General features: G+C 53.4%; 1 protein-coding gene across 1 annotated transcript; it reads right to left on the bottom strand.

The window, feature by feature from the left end:
* Positions 1-7,899: 7,899 nt before the first annotated feature.
* VSIG8 (V-set and immunoglobulin domain containing 8) lies at positions 7,900-15,338 on the bottom strand. Its single transcript, XM_014797065.2, has 7 exons — positions 15,208-15,338; positions 11,474-11,649; positions 10,812-11,013; positions 10,467-10,688; positions 9,605-9,730; positions 9,082-9,283; positions 7,900-8,200 (listed from the first exon to the last, which is right to left on the bottom strand). The coding sequence occupies exons 1-7, from the start codon at positions 15,254-15,256 to the stop codon at positions 7,906-7,908; spliced, it is 1,272 nt and encodes a 423-aa protein (XP_014652551.2). The 5' UTR covers positions 15,257-15,338; the 3' UTR covers positions 7,900-7,905.
* Positions 15,339-20,733: the final 5,395 nt, after the last annotated feature.

Raw genomic sequence — 20,733 nt, 5'->3', positions numbered from 1 at the left:
GACAGGCCCAAGCTCTTGTCTGTCCCCTGAACCTGACAAACTCATGCACTTTGCCCCTTTTTCCCCAGCTCTTCCCCTACTTCCCAGCCTAGAATACACCCCTTGATCCATCTTGTTCTCCAATCAATGTTTCAAAGACCAGCCCCAGGCAGTCCTCCTTCCAGAAGCCTCCTCTCAAGTGATCTCATAGCATCAACTCTTCAGCCTTGCATGAAGCTGAATCAACAATCATGTGCAGCATTCTTAAATTTTTCCAAATGGGTTAGTGGTCTCCCTAGAGAGGCTGGGAGCTCCTGGAAGGAGGTTCAGGTTTAATACCCCAGTCCTACCACTGACACACAGTAAGCACATTGCCATACCATAGTTGTGAACTAAATGGTTAATGCAGAGGGTGGGGGACGTGCAGGTGAACAAGAAGTGACCGTTCTTCAGACATCCCCTCCACTGAGGAAGCCAAGAGGCTCAGCCTGGGAGATTCTATATCTGGATGACCCCCTTCCAGGCAGCACAATTGGTTGGCTGGGCTCAGACAAACTTCTGGGCTCTTAAGGACCTCTTGGCCACCCACAAGGAGATGGGCTGCTCCTCACGAACTTCCCACCTCCTCAGGGGTCTTGGGGCAGGGGGTGAACTCCTCCTGCTGCAGTTTGTCTGTCTCCCCCCATCCTCTTTAATTCTTTGAAGCAATGTTTTATTGAGTGCCTACTATATGCCTGGAGTTTTTTGGCCCTTAGGTACATGAGTGAATAAAACCAAGATCCCTGCTTTTGTGGAGCTTACAGGGCAAGAAGTGGGGGGTGGGAGGAGTCAATCAGTAATAATCAATATAAATAAATTATATAGTATATTAGAAAGGGATAATGCTATGGATTAAAAAAAAAAATACAGGGGGTATTTGAGGGCAATGAGGAGTGCAGGGAGAAGGGCGCTGTAATCTTAAGTCCTCAGTGAGAGGGAGAGGGTTGAGCAAAGACTTGAAAGAGGTAAGGATTGAGTTACTAGGAAATCTGGAGGAAAGCCATTCTGGGCAAAGAGAACAGCAAGAGCAAAGACCTTATGGTGTTCAGGAAAGAGGAGCCAGTGTGGCTTGAGTAGAGAGAGCCAGGGGGAGAAAGACAGCAGGTTAGGTCCCCGAGGGGCCATGTAAGGCCTGGAGGACCAGTGCAAGGAACTTGACCTTGGTTCTGAGTAAAATGGGAAGCCAGTTCAGGGTTATGAGAAGAAGAATGACCTAAGCATCACTCTGGCTTCTCTGTAGAGTAAGTGCAAGTGAGGAAGGGAGACCAGTGGGGACACTGTTCCTGAAACCACAGCAGAAGTTGACGGCTGGGAGCCAGGAGGCAACAGTGGGGAGGAGAGGAAGGTCAGATTTTGGATCTTCTCTGAAGGAAGAGCCAACAAGACTTCCTGACAGACTGGATGTGGGGCGGGGTGGGGAGGGAGTGGAGGGGCGAGAGAAGGAAAGGAATTAAGGAAGGACAGAGTTGCCATCAACTGCAATGGGGAAATGGTGGGTGGGAGAGCTTTAGAGAAGATCACAGGCATTGTTTGGGGCATGCTAAGTTTGAGATGTCTGTTCAACATCTAAGCAGATAAGTCAGTGTGGATGTAGGAGAGAGGTCTGTCCTGGGTGTATAAATTCGGGTTTTGTTAACATATAGATTTTAGATGGATAGATAGGGAGCGGGGGAGCTGGGTAGGAGATTATTCCCACCCGCATTCCTCACTGTCTCCGACTGTGTGCTACATTCCTGGAAAGGCTAATGGGTACTGAAAGGAAGGAATCTGATTTCCCCACAGGAACAATGTTATAATAGCAGATTAGGCTCCTGACCAAGAACCTATTGCTCAATTTTTTAATGGCAGTTATTACAAAGATAGCATTTCCTCAAGTCCTTAATACACTGTGGATGAGAAGCCTGCATGCTGTATAGAGAAGAGCTTCCTAAAAATCCTGGTAGTCAAAGGAACAGGGACACCATGTCCTCTCCAGTAAGCCTGGTGTGGCCCACTGCCCTGGTCCAAGGAGGCCTGGAGCATCAGTGGGATATTTCCCAGGTCCTGCCTGACTCTGCTCATCAGCTGTTGGGCCCTCTCAGGGAGGATAATTATCACACGCACCTTTGAGAAGGATTTAGGGGGATATGTGCTTTTTCCATCAAATGTCCCTGAAGTAATCACAGGCATTTGTTATTCTTGCCACCCCAAGTTGACCAAGGACCTGGCCACCCACTTCCAAAAAAATTGGCCATGAAAACCCTATGAACAGCAGTGGAGCACTGTCTGATATAGTGCTAGAGAATGAAAGGATGGTGCAAAAAGACCAGCAGGGTTCCACTCTGCTGTACACAGGGTTGCTAGAGGTCGGAATTGACTTCACGGCATTTACAACAACCAGTTAGGGGAGGAATCTTTAGTACAATCTTTATCCATCACAGTAATTATAGGGAAGGTCAGCTCAGGGAGAGATTCTGAGCTCTAGAAGGGAGTAAATGTTGAGAAAGGAAGTGACACAGCCCTACCCTCAGTGGAAGCCCCGTCTGATGGAGGTGGGAGGATAATAGGACATTTCCAGGACAGGGCAAAGATAACAAAGCAAACACCATGTCCCCTTAGCTGGAAGCAGGGTAGAGACTGGGATAATAGAACAGGATATGGCCAGTATGCCTTCGTGAAGAACCGATGGAGGCTAAGAAAGAGGATGTGAAACAGAAAGAGAGAGCAAGAATTACAGGCAAGGAAAACAGCCTTGACAAAGGGACTGAGGCCAGGTGGGGGCTGGGGCCGGAGCCGGGATTGGGAGCTGAATCCCAGTGTTTGGAGAGCCACAAAGCTGAGCAAGGTCAGGCGAGTCATGGCAGGAAGAGGCCACAAGGCTGCGGGTGGCATCCAAGCTGAACAAAGGGGAAGGGTCCCAACCAGTGGGTGTCTGTGGGGACTGACAGGAGGAGACAGGCAGGAAGTGGGTCTTCTAGTGGCTGAAGGAGCTCAGTTCCAAGACTGAGCTTTTTCCCCAAAAAATGTTTAAGAAAATCTATGTGGTCCCTGCTGGGAGGGTCCCTCCTCAGCTTTGGGAGAGCTGTGTGGAGACCCTTCAGGAGGGACTGTACACCTGGGAGGGGCTGTCAAGGTCAGTGCTCCAGAGGGCGCCACAGTGGGCACTGGGTCCAGAGGGCAGCAGCCATGGGCCTGAGCGCCAGGAGCTGAGAGCTGTCTAGCTGAGAGCTAGACAGATGTGAAAAGGCAAAAGAGGGTGCGCCCTGGCCCAGGGAGGTGGCCCTGAGGATTCTGGCAGCTTGTCCCCAGGCCTGACTGTGGGACTCTGCTGAGCTTGTGTTTCAGGTGCTTCCTGTTATTAATAGTATCGCTATTACTAATGAGGGCTGCTGTCAATATGAATACATGCACGTGGATTCCAGGACTCAAAGGCAAGGCCTGGGTCTCCTCCTAATTTCTCTACTAGCTGCTTCCTGGGCTCCTTACCTCTTCTCCCAGATGGTGAGTCATCTCCAAGTTCAGTCCCAGGGCTTCATTCTTCTCGATCCATCCTCTTCCCTGTGGACCTCCCACTGCCTCAGCCTCCACCCCCCGACCTCTGTGTGATTAGATCTATGCCTGCCCTCATGTGGGAGATGAAAAGACATATTGAGGGCTGGGGGCACGCAGATCAACCATTTGCAGGTCCCCTACTATGCATCAGGCTCTGTAATAAGCACTTCATACAAAATAGCCCTGTTACTCTTCCATTTTACAGATGAAGAAACTGAGGCTTTGGGAGCTTATTAAATAACTATGAACTCTGGCCTGTCTGACCCCAAAACTGAGGTCTTTTCCTTTGCATATGTGAACATCACTAATTCACAAATATTTATTACAAGTTTTCTTCCTCTTTCCTTTCCTTCTTTTCTACCCAAGACACTCAACATGGGTCCACCATCACCTCAGACTCAGCCTCTGTAAAAATGAGCTCAGCAGTTCCACCCCATCCTCCTCTGCTCCATTTCTTGCCTTTGTCAAGGGCTTCAGTCTCATCTCTAGCACTCAGTGTCCCATCCTGCCTGTCCTTCTAAAATGCATCCAAGAAGGCTGCTGAGGGGGATGGCCACAGAGGGGTGGCAGAAGGCTATCTTGTCCACTCCCCCCTAGCAGGCGCAGTAACCACGCCCAAGGTGGTCTTCCAGATTTCCCAAAGCAGCCCCTATCCCCACCTCGCCTGCACGGCCCCGTGTCTCTCCACACTCTCTCCCTTCAACACTTCCTTCCTAATCTAACCATAAGGAACTGAATGGAATCAGTTTTTTTTCCACATACCAGGAAAAAATGAAATGATTACTCCAGATGGGCCGGATGGACAAATAAACTCCAGAGCAGGGGTTGTCCAGGCGCTCACCACGAGGCTCCCTGGGAAGCACAGGGGACAGGGCTAAAGTTTTGGATCTAGTTCCCTGTCTCCAGGCAGGCTGCTGCCTAAACAGTGATTGAGTAATTTCCAAAACTCCTTTTTTTCCAGTGAGGCAGGAAAAAGTAATTAATCCCTCCCCAGAGTCCCCACAGTCTGACTGGTCCTGGACTAATTGAAATGTTTAATTGAGCAGCATGCATGCTAATAGTTACCCTACCAGGAAAACAAAGAAGAAAATCCTCTGGGATTTCACACCCATCATGGTCTTGAGAATTTCAGGCTTAAGAGAAGATGACTAGAGGATGACTTCCTAAAACCTGGGGAAGAGAATCACAGAAGAAACTGAGTCAGGAATGACTCAGAACGTCTCTTGAATAGACTTCCGAGGGCCAGACGCCCAGAGAGACAAATTCACGGAAATTCTGTGGACGCCAAGTTAGGTTTCTGATGGTTACCAAGGACATGTAAATTCTCTAAATTATTTTTCAGTGACCAGAGGAACTAGAATTCAGCTCCGGCAAGATGGGGAGAGAAACAAAAGGCAGAACTAGGAAGTAGAATGGAGACAGGTGACCGTGTGCTGTTTGTGTCTCTAAGGAAAAATAGAGAAAAATCAGGCCTGTACTTGAGATTCCATCTCTTGAGACAGCATTGGTGTACACAGCCTTCTGCTTGCCTGGTGACATGGTCCGCCTAAATTTTGCAAGCCAGGTGCTAAAAGCAGCCATAATTAAAAGTTAAGTTATGTAAATTTACAATTAAATAAATTATATTAAAAGGAGATAAGTAGTCAAAACTCATCACTTCCTAATTATTTTACTACAGTTCACTATTGTCTCAGCTCTTGAGTTATTTATTTCTGTGGTATGGGTATTGTGGAAATACTCTACAATGGTGTGGTACCCATGCGTGTCTCCCCACTCCATACCAGGGACACCATGGCTGGAAATCAGCCATGGTGGGAGAATTTACATTACAGAAATGGCAAATGCTACAAATCAGGGCTTCCCTGCCCCCTTCCTCACCTCACTCCCAAAGCCACTGTTAAACATGTGCCACCACAAGTCTTCTCCTCCAACGAGAAGGTTTCGTGCAGGAGAAATGAAAAAACACCAAGTTGTCCCTGATGCAAAATCATGGGAGCGGAAACTTCCCTCCCTCCTCATCCAGCCCCAGTGAGTGAAGGGATAACGACTGAGATCCAGCCTCGGATTCAGAACTTCTCTGGCTTCCCTGTTGAGTAACTTGTTTCCAGAATCTCTCTAAAACCTCTCTTACTGCTTTTTAATGAGCTTTTCTTGCCAGAGCCTCGCCATTCTCACCCTTGAAATGAAGGCTAACTCTGAGCATGGCTCCCTGGTTCCTGGAATGGGAAGATAATGTAATTCAACACAACCTGTACAGCCAGCTGGCTGCCTCTGTCCCTTACCACCTCGCAGAAGGCTGAGCTGGAGGCTCCTCAGACTGGGAGGGCCCTCTTCAAGTCATCCTATACAGTCCCCTGCCACAGGGCAAAAGTGTGCCAGGCCTAGTACCTGCTGAAGATCTAACTCTCTATGAATAAATCATTGCATAGGTGCTCATAAATGTGTCCAAATAAATGGATGGATGGTGCCTGTAGTTCTCTGAGCCCCTCACTATTTAATCCCCTTACCCCATCTCCTCGCCCATCCCCAGGAAGGCCCCCCTCCCCACCCTCACCCCAAGACATTTGTCCCTGGCTTCCTCTGTCCCACCATCATCTCTCCTTTCTCTTCCCAAACTCTATCAACGCAGAGCAGTAATGACATCACCCTTTTGCAAATACCCAAGCCAACCAGAAGGACTTCCTAGCTATGTATACCCAAGCAGGGTTTCGGGGCTTCCTCAGTTAAAAAACTTGCAACCCAGATATTTGAGGTCCATCCACACCCCACACTTCATGTGGCCCCAGGGGAGAAGCGAGAAGAATTAGGAAGCCCAGCTTGTCCTCAAGGAAAAAGAGGCAAAGAGAGAAGTGTTGGGCTCTCAACAGGCAGGTGGCTGGGCAGAGGCAGGTAGAACTGAGTGACCTTGAATTACTGTGCTCTTCAGAAGACCCTCAACCCCTAGACCAAACACATGTCTAGTTGTGTGCCTGTTGCAGCCATCCTGTATGGAGTACAACCACTTAGTCCACTATCGGCGGGTGAATTGGAAATGCAATGCTTGGGGCTCCCTAAGAGCAGAACTTGGACCAAGTGATAAAAGCTGTACGAGGACAAAAATTGGGCTCAATAGAAGAAAGAGTTCTTTGACAGTCAGTGGCTGAATGGACTGCTTGGGAGGTAGTGAGATGCCAGTGGAGGTATTCAAGAAGAGGTTGAAGTGTCCTTTGTCAGGAAGGCTGCAGAAGGAATTCAAATTCAGAGAAACAGCCTGATGTCCTAGAGTCAAACATGCCTAGATCAAAACCTGAGTTATTACCTTTGTAGCCTTGGTCAAGATACCTAATCTCTCTGAGCCTTAGTTTCTTCGTCTTTATAATGGGAACAACCTCATAGGACGAAAGTAAGGATTAAATAAGACAAAATATTGGAAAGCAACTGGCACTTAGTTGGTGTCCAATGTCAACCCCCTTTCCATTAAAAGGGGGCTAAGTTAGATGACCTTGAAGGTCTTTCCACCCAGCAGTATGACTCTGAAATCCTTCCTGGTTGTTGAGAAGGCAGGCATACATCTGGGAGAGATAAGGAAGTCAGGATTAGATAGATGGATGAGGGGAGGAGGAAGAAGGATGCTGAGAATTGTCTGGGAACATTCAGAGACGTCATCCCTACCAGCCCCTTGTTTCCCCTCTTCTGATCTTCTGGAATGAGAGAGAAAAGCGGGATTCTGGGTTTAAAATTCAGCCTGAAGTATCTCAGTTTTCCCATCTGTATAAGGAAAGAGTAGGATTCCAGCTATGACTGCTACCCATCTAAGGAGGGGAAGGGAGGAAATGGTGCAGGAACGATGCAGGGCAACAGAGAGCAACCTCCCCCATCCCCATCGCCCGAGCAGGACCCTCCACCCTCACCCCACGCCCAACCCTCCGTGGAAACCACAGCCACTTCAGTCTCAAGTCTTACAGTTTCTTTATTGTGCTAACACTGCTGCGTCGGAGCTCAGACCTCACACACAGAACAATTCAGTCCAGACTCCCACCCACCCGGCCCCCGGGGCCCTCTGCCTTGGCTGGGGACACCGGGCCTCCGGCCTCAAGCGCTCTCACACACGTCCTCCTCCCTCCGTCTCCCGAGGCCCAGGGGGTGCGGAGAGGGCTCTAGACGGCCTTTCTCTGCCTTCCCCCGCCCCTCCCACTTTGGGGGAGGAGGCTCCGCCTCCCTAGTTATTTCCTGTGGGAAATGCCTTCAGCCCCAGGCCGCCGGGCGGCCTGGGGCAGACGAAGTCGGCGCCGGCCCGAGCGTGTCCCCAGCTGCCGGCAGAGAGCCCCGCGCCCTCCTCCGGCCGGGGCGCAGCCCGGCGCCGCGCGGCGCGCGCGCTCACACAAAGAGCCCGTCTTTGCCAGACAGCGACCCGTCGGCGCAGTCGGCGGGCTCTGCACTCTTGACCTTGACGTAGACCGGGGAGGGGCCCGCTTCGCAGGCGGCGGCGGCGGCGGCGGCGGCGGCGGCGGCGGGGCGGGGCGTCAGGGCCACGTCCTCGGGGCCGCCGCAGGGTGGAGGCGCGTACTTGCCGCGCAGGGAGCGGCTGACGTTCTGCGTCGGGTACCCCAGCAGCTGGGTGACGCGGCTGCCGCGTCCGCTGGCCTTGTACCCGGGCGCCACGGCGTCCTCTCTGTGGAAAACAACAGGCGGGCGGGTGAGCGGGCTCCTCCGCGGCGCGGCGTCGGCACGGCCTGGGCAGAGCGGGGGCTCTTGGCAACCTCTCGTCTCCCGCGCCTCCCTCCCTCAGCCTCGACCTACTCTCCTCTCTGCCTCTTCCTGGGCCGGCGACCCCGCAGTGGTCCCGGGAGCCATCAGCCCCATCCTCCAGACAGGGCTTGTCCTCACTTGTCCGGACAGCCCACGGAAGGCAGCCCCATCTGGGCGCCCTCCAGTCCCCTTCAGATCTTTTCGCAGAGCCACCGGCTTAATAGGGAGGGAACGTTGGAGATCCAGAAGGAGCTGCTTTCCCTGTCCTTTCCTTAACTAACTCTGACCTTGCCCTCTCTCTCTCCCTCTTCTCTTCACCTCCTGCCCCTCAATCTTCGCCGTCTTTTCCTCCATCCCTAGGGCATTGCAATCATTAGCACGACTAGGCTTGTTCTATTTTTATTTCTAGCTGGTTTCTAATATAAGTTATTAGCACTATTCTTCTTATTAACTTCTTAAATAAGCACGTCCAGAGTTCTCACCGGCGCAATACAGGGGAAACGTGAAAAAAAATACAGGCCCTGCCCTCCAGGAGCTTACAGTCTAGACGAGACAGACAGAGGTGCACAGACAGGAGGGAAGTGGAGGGCAGGGGAGCAGAAGTGAAGACCGGACGTGGGAAGGGGGAGAGAGGAAAGCCATGCGATGAGTGGCAGGTCGACATGCTGCGGTCCCAGCACTCGCCGGCCATGGCGGTCAGGGTTGGGGTGGGGGTCCCAGCCGGCCGGTGGCAGGCAGGGGTGAGGAGGGGCAGGGCGCCGGTCCCCTGTCGCACAGCAGCATGCAGCATGCATCAGGTTTTACCTGATCTCACTAGCCAAGTCGCAGGCCCCTCCGCCGACCCCGCCGCCGCCGCCGGTGCGGTAGCAGAAGGCATCGCGGGCGCCGCCAGCCCCGGCGCCCCCGCAGCAGCAGCAGATGAGCCCCCAGATGCCCACCGCCAGGCAGGCCAACATGAGCAAAGAGCCCAGCACTGCGCCGATGATCATGCCTATACGTTTGGTGTCTGTGGAGAGAAGTAAAGAGGAGTCAGCCTTTCTGCAGCATGGCAGGTGCCTGGCTAACCAGGAGGTGCCAGGGCGGGGGTCTGTGGGAAAGAAAGAGGGATCCAGGGGCTCTCAGGGACACCCAGGGAGGAGTATATGGGGAGATGCAAATGAACCCCTTATGTTTGCATGTTTCTCCCAGGGCTTCCCAGCTGCCCTAGGCAGAGACCTGTGCACTGATGGCAATGGGAAGGCAGAGCCAGCTGAGGCTCCAGAATACAGCCTAGGTTCCTCCCATCCAACCCTCCCAGCCATGGGGACTCCAGGGCCACTGCACCTACCTGAGACCTTCACGTCCACCACACACACGCTGTAGCCCACATGGTTGGCCACTGTGCACTGGTACAGCCCATCATCCTTGTAGGAGATGTCCTTCAACACCAGGTCACCGTTGCTCAGGCCTGAAACTAAAGGAGTGCCAAGGGTCTCTAGTGAGGCTGAGAGCTCCACCCCAGTCCAGGCGCCTGTGGGCTATGGGTGGAAGGACAGAAGGTGTATGCACACACACACAGGTCCACTCCACTCTCCAGGTGAGTCACCTTGCTCCTCCTGGAACAGAGAGGCAAGGAAAGGCCCCTCTCCCAGCAACAGGACAGAGACACCATTAGGTGTCTTAGGGAAATATGTCCTCTCTCTCAGCCTCCATCTCCTCATTTGTACAGTGAAGACAGGGTTAGCCAGAGGAATTCTAAGGTCCCTTCCAGCTCTGATATTCTTTGATTGTGCGTACTAGCCAGTTTCCCTGTGTGCCAGCCGCTTTACCCACCTCATCCCATTTCGTCCTCACGTGCCCCCAGAAGGCAGACATTATTATTCTCTTTTCATATATGATGAAACCAAGGCACAGAGAAGTTAAGCCACTTGCCCGAGTCTCGCAGCCAGTCAGTGGTCCAGCTAGCATTCAAGCCCAGCCCTCTCTCCCTTAGGCCATGCTTTTTCCAAATTAACCGTACTGCTTTCGACTGACTCCCCTCTTTTGCCTCCTCTTCTCTCAATAGCAGCTTCTGATACAGGCTCAGAGGAGGAGCCTCCCATAGGGCTTCTAAGTTTGGCTTGGTACCACTGATGACCAGGGAAGACCCAGCAGGTCCTAGAGTCCTGGCCTTCCACTCAGCCCACTCCCCACTCCTGGGGCCTCCTCACCTTGGTTCAGGTTGCTATGGAAGGACTCCTGGTAAGAGAGCTCAGAGTGGAAGCTTTGCTGGGAATGGTAGGACCCGGCGCGATAGGGGTGAGTGTACCCACTGATCTTGGCCCACTTGTAGGCGAGAGGCGGAGTGCCCCCATTGGCAAAGCATTTCAGCACCACGTCGTTGCCGTGTGCCATGTGGCCCTCAGTCCAGCACACGGGCACCGCTGGCCGCGCTGTAGGAAAGCAAGCAGTTCTGAGCCAGGGCCCAGCCAAGAGGCAGAACTAGGCTCAGGGTGGCCAAACCGCCGTCGGCTCTGAAATCTGGGGAAGGGGCTCCCAGAGCAGTCTAGCCATACCTTGGACAGTGACAATGACCTTCCGGGTGGCCATGGTGGTCTTCTTCACCCTGCACTCATAGGTGGCTGTGTCAGATACCTGCAGGTTCATGAGGTTAATGGAGGCATCATACTGGCTGGGGTCTGAGGCTGCAAAGCGGACCCTCTGCTGCAGATGGGGGAGGTTGCCATGGTTGATCCTCTTGTCCTGGTAACTAAGGAACTGTGAAGAAGAGAAGAAAACAGAGGTGGTGAGACAGGCAGAGCCAGGGAGAGCCCTGTGGATTGGCTGCCTTGAGCGATTCACTGAACTTCTCTGAGACTCAGTTTTCTCAGCTGAAAAATGGGAATGATGATGCCTGATCCACTGACCTCAAACAGAATGTGTGAGATCAGATGACATCAAGCACTTTGGAAAGTATAAGGTCAGGCTGAGAACTTCTCAAAGGCAGGGACCATGCCTCATCTTCCCTTTGGAGTGGGCTGGGAGGAGGTGGATGAACTGGCTGGCTTGATTTGTGATTGCAAAGCTCTCATCCCTGTTGCCCCATTTCCTGAGAGGCCTTCGGGAAAGTTCAAGGTCTTGGTTTCCTTATCTGCCCTTTTTCCCTCAGGATGTTGGCTGCCCAACAGGTAGACACCATGAAGTGTAGGGTAAGGGGAACCCTGTGCACAGCACTCACCACATTCTCCCGAGGTGAGGGGTCTGAGTTGACCTGCATCCACTCGATGTCCAGCCCATTGGGACCATAGTCCTCAGGGTCCAGGATGTAGGGGCAGCCCAGCCTCACATTATCACCTTCCGCCAGATACAGGATCTCCTGGCCATCCCCGTTGATCCGCACAGCAGACAGCAGCACTACAGGCCGGGCAGAGCAGATGGGGTGAGGGGAGCAAAAATGGCTTGGGTGGAAGCTTGGGTGGACAGCTTCAGGCCCTCCCTCCACCATTCTCTGTCAGTGGCAACCCAGGGCTCAGTGGGGGTTCCATAGGGAGGAGCGGCTGCTCTGAATGTGTGTATGTGTGTGTATGAGTTGGTATATGCAATTCTGTGCACACTTGTGTAAGTATGTCTATATTCTATTTTTGTGTAGGATTGAATCTGAATACTGTTTGCATATATATAGCTATTCTGTATGCTTGTATGTATGCATGATTGTGTATGCTTGTATGAGTATGTACACATAGGTACATTGCGTGTTTGTGAGTATTTGTGGCTGCTTATGTGTCCTGTAAGGATACTCATGCACGTGACCAGGCAGAGTGTCTGCTTATATATTTACATGATAATGCATGCGTGTGTGTGTGTGTGTGTGTGTGTGTGTGTGTGTGTGTGTGTGTGTGTAGGCACATGGAGCACACTGAGTTGTTAAATGCTGTGATGGAAGAGCCTGACTCATTAAAAGCCGCCTCTGTCTGGGCCAAGTGAGGTGCTCCTGTGTGGAGGCAGGAGGATGTACACCATGGTCTCTGGGGTCCCTTTCCAGCCCAAGGAGCAGAAGACTGGATGTGTCTGTGTGTGTCTCTGTGTATGACAGTGCATGTCTGTGGCTGTGTGCCTGGCTGTGTAAGTGCTGTGAGTGATAGTGTGTGCCTGTATGTGACAGTGGACGGCTGTGACCAGGAGCCTGGCTGTGTTCTTGTGTGACAGTGAATGACGAGGTGTGCCTAGGACTATGGCCACATGCATCTGTAGGACAGTATGAGCCTTGCACAATGGCACATGACCTTGTGGACTTTGTGTCCTTCCCCTTGTGTGATTGTATGGCTCACGTACAGCCACCCCCACCTGCTCGCTACAGTTGGGGCCCCTCCTGCTACTGCCAGCACTCGCTCCACTGAGTCAGCCCTGGGTAAGAAGCCAAGATCTGGCAGCTCAGGACTGAGCTCTTCTCCCTCCCTACCCTGACCCCAGGCAAGCGATAGCCCCAACCGGTTGGACCTAGAGAAGAATACAAAGGGGGTGTGCCTGGGGCCCCAACCTTGTCACAAGAGGCAGGCAGTGCTCCACCTCGAGGTCTCCTGCAGCCCTCCCTCCTCAGGCCCCTGGCCCAGCCCAGGCACTCTCCTTCTGTGTTATGTGTTGAGAGTCAGCAAGTCCTTTGGAGTCCCAGCCCTTGGTCTCAGCAACTCATTCTGCTCTGCCCTTTTCTGGCTGTCCCCTGGGACCACCTTCACACCGAGAGAGCATCTCACACACACAATTACACACTGTCACAGCCAAAGAAATCGACACATAGACATACCCTTACAAGCCTTCAAAGTGCAGATATATACCTATGCAGTCCCACCTGCCTATACACAGACACTGTCAGATCCATACAGACTCACATCTGCACACAAACACAGGTACGTATTAATCCGGAAGACACTCCCACTACGCACGCATAGAGTACCTCTGGTGCGTTCATTCAAAACCAGATGTACTGGCAGAAGCTTAGTCTGGTTCTAGAGAGCTAGCAGGTGCCCTTTCAACACCCCCAACACCTCAGGCATCACTGAACTTGCCCCTTGGACCCCTGGCTGGGCAAGCAGCCATGCCCTAACCCCGCTAGGCTCCAAGGTAACCCAGAGCAGGCAGGCTGGCTGCTCGGGCTCTAACAGGACCTGGTGATGCCTCCTCCAGCCCCAGGCCAAGAGAACACCAGCTCATTCCTGAGATAAGGATCCTGATACCATCTGCCAGATCCTAGGGCGGCACGAGGCAAGCCAGAGATGAGCCAGAACTCAGCAGAGAGCAGAGGCTCCACCCTGGGGAAGGGCTGCCAGAAGCAACCCACAAGAGGAAGACTTTCCCCATACCTGGGGCCAGCCAGACACGGGGGTAAGTATTCAGGGAAGGGGGCTTGGGAAGGTGAGACAGGCTGGAAGAAGAGGGCCTCCACCCTGCACTAAGCGGGGTGTCTTCCTTTGTCTCCGGCCAGGGAGCCTCACCCTAGCCTTTCAATCTCCCTAAAAGCTTTCTCAACCTCCTCTCAAGGGTTCCAGCCTTTTTGCACCCTCTCACTCTCCTGGGGAAGTTGTTCCTGGTGTCTCACCTTGATTCCTCTTGCTGTGGCACTGAGGAAGTGCTTCCAGAGAATGTGAGAGAAGAGAGAGGCTGGAGAGAGGGAAGATAGCCAGAATGGGAGAGAGCTGAGTAGGGAGACTCGGAGAGAGGGAGGGAAATCACAATGGGCCCTCCAGGGAAGAAGATGGTGGTGATTAATTGTCCCCTCACGAAAGCGCCAGGCTGCACACCCTCCAGGGAGGTGTCACTTCAACAGTAGTGTCTACTCTCAGCTTGTAAATCCTTTCTGAATTTTCAAGCTGCTTCCAGAACTCCCAACCCTCCCTCTGGAGGTGAGGGAGGGGAGAAAAGGCGGCCCCCACGAGAGGATATTGGTGCATAAATACGTACAGCCCACAACACACGCCACACACATGGAGATGTCCCAGGTCCCCACAGCACAGCTGGAGCTTCCTGAGCGGGCTCTGCCAGCCGGGCTCTCACCAGACAGAGAGGGTGTTGCAGGCATCCTGCCGGAAATGCAATTATAAAACACACACACACACACACACTCACTCACACTTATACAAAGGCTGAAAATGTTCCCCCCTTCTCAGCCTCCTCCCCCATACTCCCTCATCTCAAATCTAGACACCAGGAGGGTCTCAGAGCCATTTCCAGCGATGCCCACACAGAATGGCCCTTGTTGGGACTTGCCCCAACCTGGGCAGGCAGCCACGATATCCAGTCCAGAGCCCTGCCCTCAAGGTGTGCCCCAGTGGGGTGAGAGGGCTCTGGGAGTTGCCGTTCCCACCCCTCCTCAGGCCTCATCCTGAGGGGGCACTACCCTGGAGCTCACACAGTACAGGGGCCTGGAGCAGAGGTCTCAGGCCCAGGCTCTCACTGGCCAGCTGGAAGCAGCCCACTCAGACTACACCAGCACACCTCTGCCTTCTCAAGGCAAACAACTCCGTACACTTAACTCTGGCCTGGTGGTGGAGGAGGGCCCTCCCAGTGGGAATACACACAGACTGATGAAAAGGGAGCTTTCTCGGCCCCAGCCCTGCTTTGCTGCTCACTTGACCCTCTTACCCCACCCCCAGTTCCCACGGTAACTCAGGCAAGCCCTGTACTCCCATTCACAGCGTGTACATGCATGTGTGAGCCACACAGGCGCAGGGTAATGATGAGGATCCATCAAAGACCTCTGCCCCATTGACACGTGCCCCAGACCTTCAGGCACGGGGCTCTCCTGGGGTGAGGGCCCCGTGGCAATATCCAGACCCAGGTGGCAGCAGCGTGAGGGTGGGAACACCCTGCCAGGATATCTCAGACCACCTTCGAGGCTCCTCTGTGAGCCGCTCACTGCCCCTTTCCCTGCCCATCTGCTGTCATGTGGGCATCCCTGCCATCTGCCCAGCCCCGTACCTGGGCTCAGGCACACCAGTAGAAGGTGGAATGCTCTTCGAACTCCCATGTCTGTAGGCTCGGCGTTTCCTCCGCCTGGGCTGGGTATCCCTGGGGCCAGTGGCTGTGGGCCAGTGGTGGTGTGTGGACGGAGGGGGAGCTGAGGGCCCAGACACTACTGGGGGTGGCAGGAAGGTCCAATGAGTGCCTGGCTAGGGAGCAGCCAGTGTTATTTCTATGGGAGGGAGGGGGCCTGGTCCCCGCCTTGGGGAGGAGTCCCAGGATCCCTAATTAGTGAGGTGACAGACTGACCTACCCAGCCCTTACCCAAGCTCTTCCCTATCCTGAGAGTGGCAGAGGGAGGGCAGCGGGACTTATAATTAGGCATCTGTTAAACTTCCACTTCCTCCTGGCCCCATCCTCGGGGTGACAACAGTCGCCCCATTTTAAAGCGTCCACGGAGCTCCCCTCACCACTCATTTGTGGCCTCCTTCCCCGGGGGAAATGGGGAAGAGGAAGGAGAAGCCAGGCTTGGGATGGAAGGGTGGCCAGGCCTTGAAGGGTTAACACTGACCCCAGGGCACAGGTGTCGGACACATCCTCCCAGTGCAGGCTTCAGCTTTCCAAATCCCCACCCCGCCCACCAAATATCCATGACCCTCCACGGCCCCCCCAGGACAAGGTCTGTGGGAAGGGGCACTAGGGAAGGGGGCACTGGGTCTGGAGGGGAGGCCCAGGCAGATGAAAGGGACCCAGGACTTCAAAGGGAGTCAGGCCTCCTGAGCTGAAAGAGGGAGGGAAGGGGTGTGTGGGGGAACAGAGTCATCCCCTGCCTGCCCCCTCTGGAGCTAGGATGCCCCCACCCATCCCTGATGCAAGGTCATCCCTGAGCATGGGGAATCCCTGGAAGCTAGAGGTGTTATGAGGGAGCCAGCCCCTCACCTCCCACACAGAACTCAAACCAGTCCAGTGAGGCCTGAAGGAGAGGGGTCAGGGTATGTGGAGGGAGCAAGGTAAGTGGATGGGTGGGTCAGGGGATGCTGGAGGGAATAGCACCAGGAGGGCTGGGAGGGGTTGTACCTGTGCACATATGTGCCCACTCACTGGGACATGCCTGTGCATCTCATTGAGAAGGGCCAAGCCCCACAGTGTGGACTTGTTTTAGAGATTGCTTGGTGTCCTTGCTTCTATGCTCAAGAAAGGAGACCAAGGACCCCCATAACCCAGACTGCTCGTCAGGGTGACTAAGCACAGTTCTGGGCCGGTTGGACCTGGGGTGGGGAGGATCCTGGTAGGCAGAGGGAGAAAGTGGAGGGCCAGCCCTTGCTGGTTGGTCCAGGGAGTCCCAGAACAGGCCTTGGGCTCCCTGGACTCCAGGACTGCCCCACACACAGTGAGTGGCCCGGCTCAACAGCTCAACTCCCTCAGAGGGCACAGGAAGGGCATAAAAGCGGGAAGAGTCTTGGGGAGAGTTATGGGGCTCAGGGGTGCTGCCAGGGCCCACCCCTCTAGGAAAAATAAGATAGAACAATAAGGAAGCACAAGGAGTCCATGCGTCTCTGCATTCCAAGTCCCTCCCCCCACACTCCCAACAATAACAAGGCACTCTAGCACCCACCAGATGTACACAATGAATATCTTTATTTCCTTATTTATTTGGGGGGTTTATGAGATTGTCCTGCACACTCTGGAGAGCAGGGATCATTATCCCCACTTTACAGAGGGTAAACAGAGGCCTGGAGAAACATGAAGATTCAACCCAGGTGATGCTGCAGGGGCCTGACTAAGAGGAGGACACCCAGGCATCCTGACTCTCAGTCCAGAGTGGTCCAAGAAAAGGGTTTGGTGACCCTATGGGTTACTAGACCCACCCATGGGGAAGGTCAGAGATGGGTGGAGGGGAGAACAGGTGGGACCAGGAAGAGGGAGACTGAAAAGAAAGAGTGAGGTTGTGGGTCTATTAAACTGAAGGGTGGTGTTGGAGTTAAGTTGGGTCTGGATTTTGGCTAATGTTAGAGTTGGGGAGAAGGCTGGAGCTGAGGTTAAAGTTGGGGTTGGTCAGTTGGAATTATGAATGAGGTTGAGGTCGGATTTGAGGCTGGGATGAGAATGAAGGCTGAGATAAGGGTTAGAATAACAGCTAGAACTGAGGCTAGGATTCATGGCTGGGATTTGGGTTGTGGTAAGGAATAGGGTTTTAGTTTCATATAGCTGTGCTTGAGAATGCAGTTAGAGCTAAATTGAAGGCTGGGTTAAGATTTAGGATTGCGGTTACAGCTGGGTTTGAATTGAGTTTGGGATTGAGTTAGGATAGGCTGTGGTTAGAGTTAGAACATGGGTAACGTTATATGGGCAGGGGGATTCATGGGTATCAAAAATGAGGTTTTATTTATGATGTAGACAGACCTCAGCCTCCATCCGCTAAATCCAAGTTTGGCTAGAATTTGCATCCCTTCACTCTGGGAGAATACCAATGGCACATGTTGATTGGGGTCCCACAATTTGGGGGAGAGTTCCAAATATGCATGAGCCCATCTGAGGGGTATGAAGCAACTTAATCCCATAACAAATGTAACCTCTGAAGTCCTGCTCCACAACCGAAGTCACCACCTGGGCAAGCTCCCAGAAAGGCATTTGGGGAGGGGGTACAGGAAGCTATTAGCAATGAGTGGGGCTCTGACACCAAATTGAAGTAGAAGATGGGGTCCATCAGAGGCAGTTTTACTGGGACGAAGGCGGGTCCTCATTTTGGAGTCTAGGAGATGGGAGTTGGGGGAGACTGAGGGCCTAGAGGCTCTGAGAAGAACAGCCACTTTTGAGGGCTCCACTCAGGGGCCCCTCAAAGCCTCAAAAGACAGGGCACATTGTTGCTCTCCTTTGACCCGCTGAGGGCTAATTGCCACCTCCTTGCAATTTGGGGCCCATCAAAGCAGCTGTCAGCCTTCCTGCCTGTGCCCTGAGCCCTGCAGGGTGTCGGGGTAGTGGGGCAGTGGTGGAGTGAGGGCCTAGGATATCAGCTTAGTTTTCACAGCACAGGTCCAGCCCACCACCCCCCTCTCTGGACCAGCCCACAGCCCATGTTTCTCTGTGGGCTTCCTCAGCAGAGGAAGAGGGCCCGCTCCTGGAAGGCCCCCTACCCCAACTCCTCCCTCTCCTTCTTCCCCACCCAGACTCCACCCCAAACATCCCATTTCCACACGCCCTTCCTTTTCAGATCCCATAAAGGTCTGGACAGATCCAGAAACTGTTGGGGTTCCCTCTGTGCCCCCAGGGAGAGAGAAAGAGACCGGGAGAGACAGTGATTAGTAAAGGGGCAGAGAAACACATGTGGCATCCAGACGGCCCATCCAGAGGTTCAGGGAAAGAGACAGAGGAGGCAGAGGGCCCAGGCTGTGGTCTGGACTCAGCACACAAATTTCCTAAAGGCCCTCTTACTTTCCTTGAGAAATCCATAGCTCTCAGGGGAAGAATGGCCCCTGTTTTGGGCACACCCCACAGTTTGGGTGGTATTTGCTTCTATTCTAAGACGGAAATAGAAAGGCAAAGACAGAGGCTTAGAAAGGAGTAAACAGAGACAGAGGAGGAGGGAAGAGGCAGGACAAGGACCCGGAGAAGCCCAGACTGCTTCTGAGATGAGGTGCAGTCCAACCCCAAAACATCTTGGGGAAGGACAGGCAGAGGCCTTGGCCTGCCTACTCTTCCTCCAAAGTGCCCTCCTCAGCAACTCCACACAAGTCCTGTAGGCCCTGCCCTCCCCTGCCTGGGCCTACCCCCAACCCCTCTCCCCAGGCTCCTAGGCTCAGAAGCAAGCTCCCATCTCCCCTCTGGGGCCCCAGATCTACAACTTGATCTTTCTAGACTCCCCCTATACACAGTCAGCAGGCTCCTTAGCCCTGCTCCTGAGTCCCCACGTAGACCCAGGCTCACCCCTGCAACACCGGAGCGTGTCTGGCAGGCCCTGGGAGTGGCCGTGCAGAGAAAACCTCTGAGGAAAGAGTCTGAGAGCAGGCATCATGAATGGCCGTGGGGTAGTCAACACAATCCTGTGTCTCAGAGAGGGCAAACAGAGGCGTCACGAGGCACACAGTCACGGAGAAGCCAGGGAGCCGCGACCACTGCTGCCTTTCCGCCCAGCTCTCGGTGAAGGCTTGGGGCTGGAGGACCGCCAGGTGAGGCCATGGGTGGACAAGAAGAGTGGCGGGCTTGGAGGTGGTACAGAGGGTGTGATGGGAGAATGTTGAGTCCAGACGAGGAAGGGTTAGTGTTCATTTCAGAGAGAGGGATGAGATCTGTGTGTGGGGTTCAGTTTCAAGATCCAGGTTGGGGTTAGGGACTGAAGCCCAGATCAGGGCTGGCAGGCAAGAGTTTCAGACACATGCGACCCAGGGACTCCCTGAGCCTCTGCTCAGGCTTCCCAAGCGTTGGTGATTCCTGCTAGTCCACCTCAGAAGAAGGGGGGAGCCTAGGAGGGAGCCTGGATATGCCCAGATCTCTCCCATCAAGTGATATTCTGGAGCTTACCCAGACTAATAAAAGCAAACAGCACTGAAATGGTCCCCATCACCGAAAGGAGTGACCCACCCCACCACTCTATCAGCAAAGCACCAGAGCAAAGGGTGGCTGATTAAATGTTATGAATTGAACTGTTATCCAGGGAACAGTGGAGGAAAAAAGAATTTGCCTGTAAAGAGTATGTGAATTCCTGGGCCAGCCCTGTGGCTTGGTGGTTAAGTGCGCGCGCTGCAATGCTGGTGGCCCGGGTTCGGATCCCGGGTGCGCATTGAGGCACCACTTCTCCGTCCATCCTGAGGCCGAGTCCCACATACAGCAACTAGAAGGATGTGCAGCTGTGACATACAACTATCTACTGGGGCTTTGGGGGGAAAAAATAAAATAAATAAAATCTTTAAAAAAAAAAAAAAAAGAGTATGTGAATTCCTGATGACAAACCTGAATAAGAATCAAGAGACTCTGAAGATAAAACATATCTTCACTTCACCAAGATCGACCATATCCTGCAGAACCTTCATCCACTCAACAAACAGGCTGCGCCTTGTGGTAGGCCCTGGGGAAGCAGAGATTAATGAAATTCAGCGTCTTTCCTTCTAGAGGGGTCTGGTGGGGGAGACAGACAAGGGAAGGGGCGCCAACCCCTTATTACACGTGATGAGCTATGGTGATATGCAGCAAGACCCCCTAACCTGGTAGGAATGATGTATAAACGGAGATCTGAAGGATAACTAATGATGTATGGGGAGGACTGAGAGTGGAGAGAGGTGGCTAGAGGGTATTTCAGTCCTTGGGCTATAAACCGGGACCGGGCCAGACATGGCAGAGAAGAGAGTGGAGTCAGGAAAGGCAGCTGATGGTTATTTTTGGACTGAGGGAAGATCCCTGAAACTGAACCCGTGGGGACCTTCTACCCAATCCACCAGAGCACTTACTGGGACCAGAGCCCGGCCCTCGGGATGGACTAGGCAACTAAGATTGATCATCCTGAACCGTGTGTATGTTAGTGTGAAGAGAGAAAGAGCTTGTGATGAATTA

Source organism: Ceratotherium simum, chromosome 2 (assembly GCF_057802395.1).
Source record: "Ceratotherium simum simum isolate JZ-2026a chromosome 2, ASM5780239v1, whole genome shotgun sequence".
Classification (NCBI taxonomy): Eukaryota; Metazoa; Chordata; class Mammalia; order Perissodactyla; family Rhinocerotidae; genus Ceratotherium; species Ceratotherium simum.
Note: the sequence above shows the minus strand (reverse complement) of the source record. Positions and strands in the feature narration are given on the sequence as shown.